General features: G+C 36.8%; 1 protein-coding gene across 1 annotated transcript in view; it reads right to left on the bottom strand.

Moving 5' to 3' along the window:
- Positions 1-17,601, bottom strand: part of LOC120862866 (triadin-like) — a 140,737-nt gene that overhangs the window by 80,633 nt on the left and 42,503 nt on the right. Inside the window, exon 2 of the mRNA XM_040239008.1 lies at positions 598-807. Within this exon, the coding sequence (XP_040094942.1) occupies positions 598-807 (210 nt within the window). The remainder of the gene's footprint in view (positions 1-597; positions 808-17,601) is intronic.

Raw genomic sequence — 17,601 nt, 5'->3', positions numbered from 1 at the left:
CCTGGTTGGGAAGATCCCCGGGAGGAGCGCATGGCAACCCACTCCACTGTTTTGGCTTGTCCATGGGGTCACAATTAGTCTTACATGACTGAGTGACTGGGTATGCATGCAATGGGAGGAGCAAAGAGAATATCTGGGAAGGAAGCTTGGAACCAGATGGTGAGGGGACTTATACAATTTTCCATTTATCCAAAAGTGCTTTATTTGGTTTGGTTTAGTTTAATGTTACCCCTTACTCTTTACTCCTTTATAAAGGAGTACTAATGAAGTATAAGATCTACAAATTATCCTTTATTATTGGGTGATAAAATCCCTATTCCCAAACCAAATATCCACCACCACCATGCTTCGGGATCATTATCCTCATGGGACTAAAGCATTCAGCTTTTGATCAGCTCTTCAAATAAGACTGCATTTGAAATCTATAAGGAAAACAGACCAAGAAAAGAAGGAAAGGTGAAGATGGGAACTAGCCCTCAGTGGCCTTCAAGCATGTTTGTAGTAGGATGCTTTATTTGCGGGGCAAAGAGAAACAAAGCTAGAGCTGGAGAAAACACTGCTGCTTTTCACGTAGGAGCCGAACTTCATGGACCTTACCTGATAAGTTTTTGTAATCCACTAAGTCAAACATAACAACGGCCACAGCTGACCATGTGATGATGAGAGCGATGACCAGAAGCCAGGCTGCTGGGGAGCTGAACGTCGTCACTATATCCTCGGTGACTGTCCTCTTCAGCACTTTTCCAGGGGACTTGGGCACAGATCCATTCTTGCTGTCTATCACAGTTGTGGTTGTAGATGCATTTCCTAATCAAACATTTGAGAAAGGAGAATTACAGTTTAGAATTTCACATCAAATATTGATGACAAAAAAACCCTCACAAAACGCAGACTTATATAAGTACATACAGCTCTTTTACCGCACTTCCTATGGCAGAGTACACCTCCTTAGTGGTAGGGCCAAACTCCCTGTCCATTACCACATTTTTACTTCTTCAGCATTTACCCTGCATTCTGATACCCACAGGCCCTCATAAGCGGCATTCCTAGTCTCCTAAGCTCCATAAATACTGCCATCCAGGCCACAAACTTTGTCATCACCTTCAATCACTTTTACATCTCCCTTACCACTGCCTTTATCCACTACCATCAAGGGCAATGGCTTTTTTTGGTCAAGTTGCTTTTTAATACCTTTTTCATTTATTTAGGTTCATATGTCAGGTCTAAATGCAAGCAAAATATCTCCTCTGGGAGAGAAACCAAATCAGGGATAAAATAGTTCAAATGGATGAAATTCCTTTTGGATATCCTGGTTTAACAGCGTAATTGACCTCTATTGATGTCATTCATTTTTATTTGTGAAAGGGGCACAGAAGATCTAAGAGATTAATGTTGGAAAAATCTTATTATATCAAAAACTTTTTATACTTGCTTTTAAAAGCTACACATTTATGACTGAAAATTCAAAAATATAAAAAATAGCAAAGTAAATAAATAGATAATTATTTGGAAGCTTTATTAAGTAATAGTTGATTTATTTGTGTTCTCAGCACCTCAAAACGACTGTTGACATATTGTTCTAATTACACCTACTTTTTGGCATATGCAAATAAATACATAAACGTGATTTTATTTGCTCCTGACAAGTCATCATCATACTCTGTTATTTTTTTTTTACTAGGTGATATATAATAAACATGTTTTCTTGCTGTATGTATTCCATAAAACACCACTTAAGTGGCTACATGGCATGTCATTCCGTGGCTATGCATAATTTAGTCAAACAGCACTCTGCCCTGGAACATGGCAGAAGTTTTCTCAGCACTTATTAATGATTTTTCTATTAGGAGAATTTTCTAAACATAGAATTTCTGGGCAAATAGAATAACTACTTTTATATCTTTTGAGAATATATACATATTTGAAAGTCTATTTTAGAAAATTGTATATGCAGGCAGTCTGTTTCCTTATCCTTGACAACTCTGGGTATTACCAGTGTTCAAAATATGTGTTATCACATAGTAGGATAATTCAGCTTAATTGGCAATTCTTTGATTATTAGAGATAAGCTTTTTATATGTTTATTCTTCATTTATATTTCTTATCTTGTGAAGCTTTTTGTTCATTTTTCTAGAAAGCTCCTTTTGGTGGTTTATTTAATTGTGTTCATATGTACGTATATATAATGTATATGTAAGTATTTTGTTTAATATATATGTATATGTACATGTACATATATAGGTTTCCCTGGCGACTCAGTGGTAAATAATTCAATGCAGGAGACATGGGTTCAACCCCTGGGTCAGAAGATCCCCTGGAGGAGAGCATACCAACTCCCTCTAGTATTCTTGCCTGGACAATCCAATGGACAGAGGAGCCTGACTGGCTTTAGCCCACGGGGTCGCAAAAGAATGGGACACGGTTTCATGATTAAAGCAACAACAAACGTACATATACATACATGCATGTATGCATGCATGGATACGTGCATGTTTATAAATAAATACACACTTACAGGATAGTACTGCTTTAACCTTATGTTGCAATTTTTTTCCTTCAACTGTTTACTTTTCTTTTTAATGATACTTTTATGTATAAACATTTAAAAATTTTGTAACTCAGGTTTCTCCTATAAAGTTGCTGCCTTTGCATGCCCAGAAAGTCGCCCCTCAGTGGAGAGCAGGCATACATGATTATATCGATAACCTTTACTCATAGAAAGTTATCTCAAGAGGAAACTTAGAGATAATTTGAAATAAATACATCATGTTTTATTTAAAAACAATTGAAGACCAACCAGAAATTATATAGATGTGAAGTAAATGTGCAAATACTAAGGAGAAAAAATACTATCAATCCAAATATTTTTGCCAACATCACAGCTTAACAACATATTTCATATACTTTAAATATGAGCTACATTGTCTGCAACAATTAAAGAATTACATATCAGGAGAGTGAAATTTTTGATTAATAATATTTTAATATACGTAAGAAAATATTTTCAATTTTATCTCTAAATTATATTCCCAATTTCTTTTTTAAAAAGCAAATTTTCAAACTTCTTTGACATTAAAATTTTTTTAAAGTTTTTTTTTTCCATTCCAAACCAGCAATTTTTTTGACATTTTTCACAAAATAAATTTCACCTAAATGGAATTACTCTTAGAATAATCTTCATTATTATCATCATTACATTGACCACCATTTCCACAGCTAGGATTATAACCACTACTGTCATTAAAAAGAAGGCCTAGAAGTGCAAGATTAACCTTGGAAACAAAGGTTGAGGGCCTAATTCCTAAATAAACGCAGACAATTATTTCCACTTCATAAGCGTATATATTAGGCTAAGACATTTTCAACAAACCAGAAAAAAGAATGTTATAATTCCCTCACTGTGTTTTCTTTCTTTTTTTTTTTAAAATTTATTTATTTATTTATTTTTTATTTTACTTTACAATTCTGTATTGGTTTTGCCATACATTGACATGAATCCACCAAGGGTATACATCAATATATTTTTTGTAATATAGGAAAAGAGGAATACATACTTTAATTGATTCATATTAATGGATGCTGTTTACCCCATTAACAAAATTAAGAGAGATGATCAATAAAAATAGTTACTTTTGTTATAGTACAAATTGCACTCATCTTACATGCTAGTAAAGTAATGCTCAAAATTCTCCAAGCCAAGCTTCAGCAATACGTGAACCGTGAAATCCCTGATGTTCAAGCTGGTTTTAGAAAAGGCAGAGGAAGCAGAGATCAAATTACCTACATCCGCTGGATCATGGAAAAAGCAAGAGAGTTCCAGAAACACATCTATTTCTGGTTTATTGACTATGCCAAAGCCTTTCACTGTGTGGATCACAATAAACTGTGGAAAATTCTGAAAGAGATGGGAATACCAGACCACCTAACCTGCCTCTTAAAAAATCTGTATGCAGGTCAGGAAGCAACAGTTAGAACTGGACATGGAACAGACTGGTTCCAAATAGGAAAAGGAGTATGTTAAGGCTGTATATTGTCACCCTGCTTATTTAACTTATATGCAGAGTACATCATGAGAAACATTGGACTGGAAGAAACACAAGCTGGAATCAAGATTGGCGGGAGAAATATCAATAACCTCAGATATGCAGATGACACCACCCTTATGGCAGAAAGTGAAGAGGAGCTAAAAAGCCTCTTGATGAAAGTGAAAGAGGAGAGTGAAAAAGTTGGCTTAAAGCTCAACATTCAGAAAACGAAGATCATGGCATCTGGTCCCATCACTTCATGGGAAATAGATGGGGAAACAGTGGAAACAGTGTCAGAATTTATTTTGGGGGGCTCCAAAATCACTGCAGATGGTGACTGCAGCCATGAAATTAAAAGACGCTTACTCCTTGGAAGAAAAGTTATGAGCAACCTAGATAGCATATTCAAAAGCAGAGACATTACTTTGCCAACTAAGGTCCATCTAGTCAAGGCTATGGTTTTTCCTGTGGTCAAGTATGGATGTCAGAATTGGACTGTGAAGAAGGCTGAGCGCTGAAGAATTTAAGCTTTTGAACTGTGGTGTTGGAGAAGACTCTTGAGAGTCCCTTGGACTGCAAGGAGATCCAACCAGTCCATTCTGAAGGAGATCAATCCTGGGATTTCTTTGGAAGGAATGATGCTAAAGCTGAAACTCCAGTACTTTGGCCACCTCATGAGAAAAGTTGACTCATTGGAAAAGACTCTGATGCTGGGAGGGATTGGGGGCAGGAGGAGAAGGGGACGACAGAGGACAAGATGGCTGGATGGCATCACCGACTCGGACGTGGGCCTGGCGTGCTGTGATTTATGGGGTCGCAAAGAGTCGGACATGACTGAGCGACTGAACTGAACTGAACTGAACTGAATTCTTTAAAAGTACAAAAATAAAGTTTGAACCCTCAAAGAGACGTGTACACCAGATACTTAAAGTATAAATCTAGTTCATAAGACAATTAATTGACAGAAGAAATGAAAATAACACATGTAAAATTAAGTATTCTAGTTAATAAAGTTTTACCCTTTTGTTTCTTTACCAATAAAATGGTAATTACCTCCCCTATATATTAAAAAAATAAAATAAATGACATAAAATCTAGACTGACTAGAGGAAAGAAAATCAAACACATTCAAGTGTATACATATATTAGTAGGTATTAATAACAAACACCTGGAGAAAGAAAGGGCAATCCAGGATTCTTGCTTGGGAAATCCCATGGACAGAAGAGCCTGGTGGGCTACAGTCCATAGTCACAAATAGTCGAACATGATTTAGTGACTAAATAACAATAACAATCGGACATAATTAGTGCAACTATTTTGAGAAGAAAGTGGTAAATCTAGGCATACATTTTTAAGAGTAAAAAGCTGATGAGAAACATCAGTGGTAAAAACATTTAGTTAAAATTTTAAAACAACTTTAGTTATAAATTAACAAGAGTAACAGTGAATTTCCTTCTCTGAAAAACTGTGAATACATATCTCAAGCTCAAGAACTCAATTTAGTTGAAATGATACCAAGACGGAAAAATAACTTTAAAAAACAGATTTCACAGACTGTACTTGAGACAGTGTTCGAAGAAGAAAAAATTAGAAAGAGCTCATATCATATCCTCTCATTGATTTTGGTGCCAAATTCCCATCACTTCTAAATGGCAGTTCTCAAAATGGATGAACGATAGAAGTGCTTTGAAATGCGATTTAAGACTCAAGTGGGGCTACAAGTGAATCGAATCTTTGGAATAATGATTTGCAGGAGAATAAGTGAATTGTAAGTGTTTAGGAGAGGCCCACCTGAAAGCTGATATGTTGCTAATCTCCTGATTTTTAACCTCGGAAGGCTTTCTACTACAACTGTATAGAGAACATGGGAAGAATTGCTTTTGCTCTTCAGATTCACTTCAGTGAACTGTGTACTAGAGAGTATTTCTGTAGACAATGTAGTACACAGCTGCTTGGTATCTTGAAACTGAATGACTAAACTTACTGAAATTTGATACAAAATTAGTTGAACTCTGGTCACATTTTTAAAAGAGAAAATTTTAATATAGTAAGAATTTATATATTTTCTCCTTTTTTATCAGAAAAAAATGAGGAACTAAATTCAGGAAGTAATGCAAGTTTAGAGTTAAAATATGACTTTTAATTGCTCAAAGAACTGCTTTTAATGTATATTCTAAATTTTATTTCACCTAACAGTCCTGCCTAAACAATTATGGTATGATATTGTAAATAAATACAAAATAAATTTAACACTAAGCAATTTTTAAAATCTTTTTGATTTCTTTCATCTTCACATCTTCGAAAATTCTACATAAGAATTAAGATTAAAAAGTGATGAAAACATATTCTGAGTATCCAACAACAAAACCATAAGCAATTTGAAAGTAATCTGAAGGTTATTTTGTTTAAGGAAAATTATGTGTTGCCTTTGTTATGGAACTGGCTCAGAGGTTAAAGCATCTGCCTGGAATGCAGGAGACCCTGGCTCGATCCCTGGGTCGGGAAGATCCCCTGGAGAAGGAAATGGCAACCTACTCCAGTACTCTTGCCTGGAGAGTCCCATGGAGGGAGAGCCTGGTAGGCTACAGTCCATGGGGTCGCAAAGAGTTGGACACGACTGAGTGAATTCACTTCACTTCACTTTGTTATGGAAACACACTTGCTTGTACCTTTCAATTTCCATTCACATTTATTTACAGACGCCACACACATGCACAGCCAAGAGGAATAAAATTGAGGGGAAATAAATTGCCTTCTCTGACAGCTGGTCAAGATAAATGCAAAGAACAGAGTGTGTAATCTAAGATTATTTAATGTTTGAGAAGCACTTTGAAGATGACAAGAGCTAGTTATTGATATGGCAGAAAAAAATGAGAGGTAAATATTACTGAGTAATTTGACATAGGTGATGCTTCTTGAAAGCTGGTGTCTCACAGTTGAAGCAGAGCAGTGAGGGTATATGACAGGATTTTCCATGACTACTTTTTCATTCCATTCCTTTTGATTTCACACAAATTACTTTGATTGCCACATAGCCAGAATCAGCTTCAAAAGAAGTGGGGCTCTGGCTGGAGGGCCAAGAGACTCTGCTCTACAAAATAAAATTAGGGGCTGTCTATGTAGTGGTTCCAAAGCCCAGCTTCACAGACAGGTTATGCATTGAAGAATAAATCACAAGCCTTATGAAAGAACTCACATGCCTTGTTAATCAGATGAGGAAACCGCCATGCACACTCGACCATTATTACTCCTCTGAGACAAAAGCAATGCACGCTCTTCCAGGATGCTCAAGAAAGACACCTATACTCTAAAATGGTATAAATAAAGTATTGCATATCCAATTCATAAAAATGTTAATTATGAATTCACATTTAAAGAGGCAGTTTATGGAAAATTCTAACACTAAATTTTTTCTTCAAAAATTAGAGAGCAAAGAAGAGAGGGGGAGTATATACTATCCAAGAAAAATGTTATTTCAAAATTACATTAAGAATGTAATTCCACATTACAAGAATGACCTTTACTATATTTTTAAGTGTTCCAGAAAACAGGCACATAAGTAACAATATTGGGGAAACTCTATTGAAAAGATCCTCAAGCAAATACAGTTGAAGAGTGAAGATTTATACATTTTTTAACTTGTATATTTTATTAATCCTAGTGTTTGAAGAATGTCTATATGTATAAACCCTACATTGATAACAAACATGGTTATCAAAGGGGAAATGTGGCAGGGAGTGAAAATCAGAAGCTTGGGATGAACACAGATACTATATATATATATAAAATGGATAACCAATAAGAGTCTATTATATAGCACTGTGTACTCCACCCAATATTTTGTGATGACCTATGTGAGAAAATAATCTAAAAAAGAAATAATATATGTATATGCATAACTGAATCACTTTGCTGTACACCTGAAATTAACACAAAATTGTATTAATAAATCAATTATGCTACAATAAAAAATGTCTATGTATCATATGCAGAGATCTGTACAACTAAATCATGCTTCTTCTTGTATATATAAACTGAATGAAAATGGATTTTGAGGGCAAGATAAATCATGACAATTCACAAAAACAATCTTTATCAAAATAATCCTAGATATTCTAATTGATATACATATGTGTGTAATATCAGTAAACCAGGAGTAGTATTTAACATAATATTTAGAAAATCTAGATTCTAAGCACTTTAAAAGAAACTATATATTCTTTCAAGGTAAAAACTGCTTTTGTCTTAAACCGGAAACTGACCCCCTGCCAATTTCAATGAAAGGTAAATTGCCATCTTTTCCCCCAGATCTGGGGCATGTGATTATTACAATATTTCAGAGGATGATTTGGCTACCTAAGTTACCTGGGAGATGGAGAGATAGACACATCTATTTTATATCATCTAGCACTCCTTCCTACCTACCCACTGACTACTCTTCTCGCAAGTGAGTTTCTTTTTCCAGGGCTGAGATTAGAAAATGAACCCTCCCTCAGTCATAGCAATGGGCCTTTAAGACAAGCCTGGCCATCAGAATATTTTGTCTTGCCCAGGACTGTGAAGGGATGGTGCAATCAGAAACCTCCTCATTTTTCATGAACCTGTTGGAGGACACTCTTTCTGCGGGGGTTGCCAAGCTGGTAGGATCTGCCAGGGGCTCTCTAGCCCACCAGTTAAAGAACCTGCTGCTAGATGGAAACAGGCAGAGTCCAGACACCACCATGTGGGTTCATGGTGCCAGCAGTGTTTAGAGCCAGATTGATCGCTGGACTTTCTGGTTATATGAGAATATATAAACTCTTTTAATTTGGTTGAGTCCACATTACCAGCCATCAGGAATTCTGACTGATGGTTTTGCTTCTGCTAGGAATGTAAATAATTATTTTCCTTCATTTGTTTGTGTCATAAGAAGTGATGAACAGTCAGAATGATCTAAATATCTAGCTTTTCTTTTTTTAATTAAATCATTTCTGAAAGAAAACCTCAAATCTCACTCTTATATTTTAAGTGGTTGTGCTGTTATGGTCCTAAATGAAATGAGGTGTTCTGGTCAAGGTCAAATTTTAATATTAAAGTGCTCCTTCTAGGAGGAACTCCCTTGTGCTCTGGATGAGAGGCAGGATCTCCCTCCGTGGGCAGTGACCTCTCGCTGGGACGTGCTAGCTCACCTCCCAGTACTCTTTACTGCCAGGTAACAGATGTCTCTTCTTGCGTTGGTACCAGTAAGCCTACTTTTCCCCTACCTTTTGAACTTTTCTTTTTCGACACAGCAGTTCCTCTCCATTCAGAAAACTTGTTTTCTGACAAATAGCAAATTGAATTTAAAGGTGAAAAGCAATGATAAGTGCATAACTAGAATTCACTTTCTGAAAATGTATTGAACTTAAAATACATTGTTTCACCAATCTATAAAGTGGGTAAGGATTTCTGATGAATTCCTTTTTTATTTCTTTTTTTTTAAAATAGAAACTCCACTCTTTTTCTTTTAAATTATTTTAATTGGAGGCTAATTACTTTATAATATGAGGCAGTTTTTGCCATAAATCGACATGAATTGGCTCTGGGTGCAGGTGTCCCCCCCATTCTGAACCTGCCTCCCAGCCTCCTTCCCACCTATCCCTCTGGGTTGTCTGAGAGCACCGGTTTTGAGTGCTCTGCTTCATGCACCCAACTTGCACTTGTCATCTATTTCACATATGGTAATATACATGTTTCACTGCTATACTCTCAAGTCATCCCATCTTTGCCTTATCCCACAGAGTCCAAAAGACTGTTCTTTACATCTGTGTCTCTTTTGCTGTCTTGCATATAGGGTCTTTGTTACCGTCTTTCTAGATTCCATATTATGAGTTAGTATACTGTATTGGTGTTTCTCTTTCTGACTTACTTCACTCTGTCTAATAGGCTCTAGTTTCATCCACCTCATTAGAACTGATTCAAATGCATTCCTTTTAATAACTGACTAATACTCCATTGTGTATATGTATCACAGCTTTCTTATCCATTTGTCTGCTGATGGACATCTAGGTTGCTCCCATGTCCTAGTTATTGTAAACAGTGCTGCAACGAACATTGGGGTACACGTGTCTCTTTCAATTCTGCTGAAATTCCACTCTTGAAAGCCAAATTCTCTTTCAAGAATTGCCTCAAATCTCAACTCCATAATGATATTCCCCTGATCTTATTAAGTGAACACTACTGTTCTTATTTATGATTCTATAACATTTTCTTAACACAATACATGGATGAAATTATCCCAACTCTTCTATAGTTTTTCTTTTGTTTTCAACAAAGTTCCAGGTTGGAAGCAAGTCATTTATCCTTTCATAGACTTTAGCACAGCACTTACTTTACACAGTGTGGCCCCAATAAATACTTATTTAATGTGAAAAAAGTCATAAGTTTTGCTAAAGAAAATCAACTAAAGAAACTGTCATAATAAATAGCATCTATGTCTACAGATAAAAGGACCTGCAGGATGCAGTGAATTTATAAGAAATAAAAAAAACTTAAAGTGGTTCATTTTCAAAGCTTTTTGGCTTTGAGTGGAAAAATTACTACCAGCCAAACTTGCCTAACAGCTTACTTATGTATGTAGTGTTCGTAAGGATTACAAAACTAGAAAGTCTGGGCAAACAAAGGGAGGGTGGGATGCCTAGGATTTTCATGCAGACTCATTCTATTGGTGAGTTCAAAACAGAAGAACAGGACTAGGGTTTCATGCAGACTCATTCTATTGATGAACACAAAACGTAAGAATGGGAGAGGTGCACAGGAAAGGAGGAACCGAGGTGTCAGGGAGGGGCCCGCCCAGGAGGAGGGAGGGAACAGACCTAGGCAACATCCGGGAAGACTGTTCACCCCACAGTACTCAGCCAGTGAGGAACTGGGGGAGGAAAGTGCACGCCAGGAGACAGCATGGCTTGTAATGACACTGCTGGTGCCTGCTCACCAGACAGCAGATCTTGCAAGACCATCATTAAAGCCTTGCTTCCTGCTGCACCAGTGTCTTCAAGTCCATTCTTTGGGTTTGGGCCAGAGGCTTTTATGTCCGACAATTTCGATCCGGAAATAAATATAAACCAAAATATATTTTTATGACATGAGACAATGTTGACTTAAGATATATGTTTACTGACAGAAGTAAAAGCACGTCTATTCAGAAATTCTGCCATATGCAGCCACATAGGTGGACTTGAGTATTATTCTAAGTGAAATAATTCACACAGAGAAAGAGTATACGATGTCACTTATACATAAAATAAAAAAATACAACAAACTAGTGACTGTAACATAAAAGAAGATTTAAAGATACAGAGAACAAACTAGTGGTTACTCGTGGGGAGAGGGGAGAGGAAATGAAGGGGCGGGAAGCACAGACTACTGGGTGTAAGATAGGCTCCAGGTTGTTTTGTGCAACGCAAGGAAAATAGCCAATATTTTGTGAGGACTGTAAATGGAAAGTAAAATTGTATAGAATTAAAAAAATTAATGTTAAAAAAATTGTTCAGGGTGCATTTCAAAAGAAGTGGAAAGTTTAGTTGGTCAAAATAATTAATTAAAGCTTCCACAGAGGAGGAAACATGAGTGGGGCAGAGAAAAAGAAGTTCAATCTCCTTGACTAAAAAAGCTTTTATTTACTAAATAATGCCAATAATTAAGAAGAGACACTCTTTTCCAATGAGGCAATTAAAAAACATTATTAAGGTTGTTAAATCTCCAAAAGGTACAACACCTGGGAGAGGTTTCTACAAGCAGATTAGGCAGAGTAACTGTGCAGATGACTAAGAGTGCTGAGAATCAAGTTACAGATGTGTGACAGTGCAGTTTCCTAGTCAGCTAGGGATCCTCACAAAATACCACAGGCTGGGTGCCTTAAACAACAGGGACTGATTTTCTCACAGTTTTGGAGGCTGGAAGTCTTAGATCAAGTGCCAGCATGGTTAGTGTCTGGGGAGGACTCTCTTGCTGGCTTGCAGATTACAGCCTTCTCACTGGGTGCTCACATGGCCGGGAGAGCTTAGCAAGCTCTATACTGTCTCGCTGTATAATGGAACTAATTTCATTATAAGGGCTCTACCTCTATGACTTAACCTAAACCTAATTACCTCCAAACACCTTGTCTCCAAGTACCATCATGCCAAGGAATAAATAGGGCTTCAACATGTGAACGTGGGCGGACACAATTCAGTCCATCACCTGCATGCTTCTGTTTGATTATTTAAAAATTACTCAAGCAAACATTAATATAATTAAGCTTAATAGACGAAGCTATTTTAATAGTTATATCTTTCATACTAAATTAAAGGAAATCGTGGCCATGGCCCCATACTACCAGTATATGCCCAAGTAACCCAAATCAAAATGTCAGTGCAATAGCTTAGGGATGGAAATTAATCAACAAGACCCATGATGTGACTTTTTCATGGCAATGATTTTGAGAGATTCAATCAGATTCATTTTAGGAAAATAACCTATCCTGACTTCATGAGCCCAGAAATTCTTATGCAAGAAGATAAGTCATTTTGGAATCTGATTTTCTCAGTTTGAAGTTTGAATATGGGATTGATAGAAAATCTCCCAGATTCTGTGGATTCAATTTTAGGCAAAGAAATATTAGACGCTGGTTCCTAGCAAATATGATTTGAATAGAATAAACATAAGATCCATGAGTTATATTATATTTAGTTCTTTTGAGAAATTAGTCTTCTAGTATTTTATGTTCGGGTTGACATGTTTTCTTACTGTGCCAAATATATAATTGAAATGCTTTACCTAGCCCCGGAAATTTTCCTGCTAAATAGCCCCACTGTCATTGAATTACAAACCCCTTGAAATAGAAAAGGACTGAGTAATGAATCTGCTATTTCAATTTGGGAAAAAATCCTAAATTCAGTGCTTCAACATCACTAACTCTCCACAACTTGTTGACTCAAATGTGTGTTTTTTACTTTATTTTTCTTAAATTTTCATGGAAATCAACTCTTCTATAAGAATTAATCATCTCCAGCTGCTTTTACCTTAGAGGAGTCGAATCCTACCAATGTGGTGTCACAATAGCTTTTACTTTCTTTCCATTAAGAGAGTGTAACAGTCCTCTCTGCCTCAAAAGAGCACACAGCATATTTATACTCTTTTCATTTGAAGGTATATTGTAATAATAATGAGGACTTCAAGGAATGCTTCTGCTTAAAACTATAGTCATATAAAAATGATTGGTTTCTCACACTGCATCACCTACTTTCAGGAAACTTAAGGAAATGCAAGAACTTTCAAGTTCTTTCAAGAAATGCAACACTTCTTTCAAGTTTACTTCTCTAAGTGAATTTTTAAGCAATTGTTTCATGAACCAACCTGGTTTATTTCTGACATAGTTAATGTTAGTCACAGTCATGTCCAACTCTTTATTGTCTGGCTCCTCTATCCATGGATTTCTCCAGGGAAGAATACTGAAGTAGGTAGCCAATCCCTTCTCCAGAGGATTGTCTTGAGCCAGGGATCGAACTCAGGTTTCCTGCATCGCAGGTGAGTTCTTTACCATCTGAGCCACCAGGGAAGCCTATTTTTGACATGGGGTTGCTTTAGTCTCTAAGTTGTGACTAACTCTTTTGACTCCATGGACTATAGTCTGCCAGGCTCCTCTGTCCATGGGATTCTCCAGGCCAGGATACTGGAGTGGGTTGCCATGCCCTTCTCCAGAGGATCTTCCCAACCCAGGAATTGAACCCAGTTCTCCTGCATTGCAAGCAGACTCTTTACCGACTGAGCTACGAGGGAAGTCCACATTTTTTACATACTTATATATAAATAAAGGCTTCCCAGGTGGCACTAGGAGTAAAGAACCTGCCTGCCGATGCAGGAGATGTAAGAGACACAGGTTCCATCCCTGGGTTGGGAAGATCCGCTGAAGGAGGACATGGCAACTCTCTCCAGTATTCTTGCCTGGAGAATCCCACGGACAGAAGAGCCTGGTGGGCTACAGACCATAGGATCACAAAGAGTCAGACACAGCTGAAGCAACGAGGCACACACCACGCAAATATAAAGAAAAGTAAATCTGTGTTTTCTATTTATAAAGAAATTTGTATCCATTGGTTGGAAAATAGTGATCATTCAATAGCATAAAATTTTCATATGTGCATATATATGGATAAAGATATTTTAGAGTATATAATCATTAAGTAGGGACATAACTGATTTTATTGAGTACCTCAGGGGCTTTTAAAATAAATAAAAATTACAATGAAGTACCACTGTTTTCATGCATCTGTAATTATTAGTAATATACTGACACTGTCTATAATCACTCCAGAATTAATGCTATTGCCATATTTGAATTAAAAGCAGACACATAGATTTTTTAAAAAACGTTTTTATTGGAGTATAGCTGATTTAAAATGAGTTAGTTTCTGTTGTACAGTGAACTGAATCAGTTATACCTATACATATATCCACTCTTTCTTAGATTCTTTTTCCATACCAGTCATTACTAAGTATTGAGAAGCATTTCCTATGCTATACAATAGGTCACTATTAGCTATCAGTTTTATATATTATGGTGTATATTGATCAATGCCAATCTCCCAGTTTATCTCTCCCTCCTCCTTGTTCTCCCCCATGCCGCCACACCCCGGTAACCACTTGTTTTCTACACCTGTGACTCTATTTCTGTTTTGTAAATAAGTTCCTCACCAGGCTTCTCTATTCACAGAATCCTCCAGGCAAGAGTACTGGAGTGGGTTGCCATTTCCTTCTCCAGGGGATCTTCCCAACCCAGGGACTGAACCTGGGTCTCCTGCCTTGCAGGCAGGTTCTTTACCATTAGAGCCACTGCTGCTGCTGCTGCTAAGTCGCTTCAGCCGTGTCCGACTCTGTGCGACCCCATAGACGGCAGCCCACCAGGCTCCCCTGTCCCTGGGATTCTCCAGGCAAGAACACTGGAGTGGGTTGCCATTTCCTTCTCCAGGGGATCTTACCAACCCAGGGATTGAACCTGGGTCTCCTGCATTGCAGGCAGCTTCTTTACCATTTGAGCCACTAGGGAATCTCAAAAATACCCTTCTGTTTCTGCCCGGTTTCAAATGGGGGAACCTTTCACATGTTCGGGGAATGTAATAACCACTACACTACGGAAACCAAGTAAATAAGTTCACTTGTACTATTTCTTTAGATTCTATATATAAGTGATATCATATGATATTTGTCTTTTTCTGTTTGACTTACTTAGTATGACAATCTCTAAGTCCAACCACATTGCTACAAATTATATTATTTCCTTCTTCTTTATGGCTGACTAGTAGCCCACTGTATATATATATATATATACACCACATTTTCTTTATTCATTTCTTCTGTTTAGAATTTTTTAATATTGAGTGAAGTAAAATACTTAAATTTTGTGAGAAAAAACAAGTATGCTTAGAATTGGGCACCATTATAATAGGATATTATATTTTGTTTAACTTGAACCCAAATCTTCATTAAGCTATTTGATAGGTTTAGAACCAATCAGAATAACCTAGCCCAAACCTTCATCTTTCTGAGCTGAGTCCATATACCCCATGAAGAAAAACACATATTGCGTGAATAAAATACAGTCTGAAAAATTTATTAGAGAGGGAAGATTTGCTGTGTATTTTTTTTAAATCATCTACTCTATAGGGAAAAAATCAGCTTCCTGTGCTTTTCAAAGGACTTCCAAATGAGCCTGAAGCTCTTTTATGTATTTCTGAAAAGAACATTAAGGTACCCATGCCCATACTTGAAAAATGCAAGCAATTAGGTAAACAAAAACAATACTTTATACAAATCTTCTAAGGAACTTACAGGGTTTTAGAAACAGCTGATAAAGCTGCATGCATGATATGAAACGAAACTGAGACAGAGGAGTTAAAGAGAACCAGCCGAAGAGTTAAAAAGACTCTTCAGAATCTTTTCTGAAGACTACTCATTATCAGAGTTTTCAAAGTATTATGTATTGCTTATTCTCTAACACATCATCCTCTGAATTATTTGTCCAAATAGACTAAAAATTGATCTTAAATTGTATGTGAGGAGGATGCCACTCATTGGCAACTAATATAAAGGCTTTTTCCCTAGGCAATTAAAATTCTGATACAAAAAATGTGAGAAAGCAAAGAGATAAACAAAATGATGAATGGTTTAACTTTTTCCTTTTAGCCCCTTCATACCTATCAACATTTCAGTTTTTACTGAGCAGAAGAGCAGTCATTTTACTGTGTATTCTGAAGATAAAATTATGTCCTCAGCACCTCAAGGAGTAAGAAATAAATGGAAAACTAGGCCATTATTTTCTAAGAACCTACTTGGTATTTACTGTTGGGTGGGCTTCCCGGGTGGTACTAGTGGTAAAGAATCCGTGTGCCAATGTGGGAGATTAAGAGACGCAGGTTCGATCCCTGGGTCAGGAAGATCCCCTGGAGGAGGCCACGGCAACACACTCCAGTACTCTTGATTAGAGAATCCCATGGACAGAGGGGCCTGGCAGGCTATAGTCCATAGGGTCACAAAGACTTGGACACGACTGAAGCAACTTGGCATGCACACATGGACTCGATTTTGGTATTCATGTTAAGGACTGGGAGAGAGGGACCACTTTCCTCAGAGTTAATCCAGGGTTACCACAGTGTGCTGGGTCTGTCAGTATTATACAGAACAGTGAAATTCCCTAACCTATCATTTGAAAAGCTTATACGATAGGATTTTACTATTGACAGACCGATATTTCTGACACTAGATCACTCAGAGCAGTTATTTCTATGGACTGAACATTTTCATAGGCTTTATTTGACTAAGCTTATCCAAGCATTGCAGCTGCATTAGTATTACCAAGCCATAGCAGATTCAGTAAAATAAGCTTTATAAAATTTTGGTTGCCCTATAGCATGTGTTTTTAGAAACTACTAAGCAGCTTTAGCTGGAGGAACAGCTCCACCGTTATGCTCTACAAGATTCTTGCCATCCAATGTCTCTTTCCATCTTAGAGGAGAAGAGAAATGAGAAACAATTTGGGGATCATTTTTCTTGCATAAAAATCACTTTCCCTTGTAATCTTATAACAAAAGGGAAATGCATTAAATATTCAAATATAAATATTAAACCCTTTGATTCAGTATTAGAGGAGGTTCTTCAAAGATGGCATCAGATCTTTTCTGCATCTTAGTTCTGTGGAAATGTGCCTCCTATAAAAGACTCCAGAGATTGTAAAAAGAATCAGATCATAAAAAAATTTTGCTAAGGCAATTTTCATAAGAAAATCATACCTGTTAATACTCTAGTCCTAAAACTGATCATAATTATGTTGTTTTAGGCTTATAAAGCATCTCTGCTCCAGGGAAATAAAAGAAAACCACACAAGCCAGATTTTCTGAATATGTGTGTGTGTGTGTGTGTATTATTTCCTGGAATAAAACTCAATCACTTCAGAAGCTACAGTGACTCACAAAGAGCATTTGGCTTCCAAAGGTAACTGAAATTATTCAAGTAATGACTTCTGGAAATAATGCTCTTGATTACTTTCTCTCTGTTATAGAAATGCTAAATATTTTAAAAATA

The sequence above is a fragment of the Oryx dammah genome, unplaced genomic scaffold, assembly GCF_014754425.2.
Source record: "Oryx dammah isolate SB20612 unplaced genomic scaffold, SCBI_Odam_1.1 HiC_scaffold_4, whole genome shotgun sequence".
NCBI classification, from domain to species: domain Eukaryota; kingdom Metazoa; phylum Chordata; class Mammalia; order Artiodactyla; family Bovidae; genus Oryx; species Oryx dammah.
This window is presented reverse-complemented; position numbering and strand designations above follow the sequence as displayed.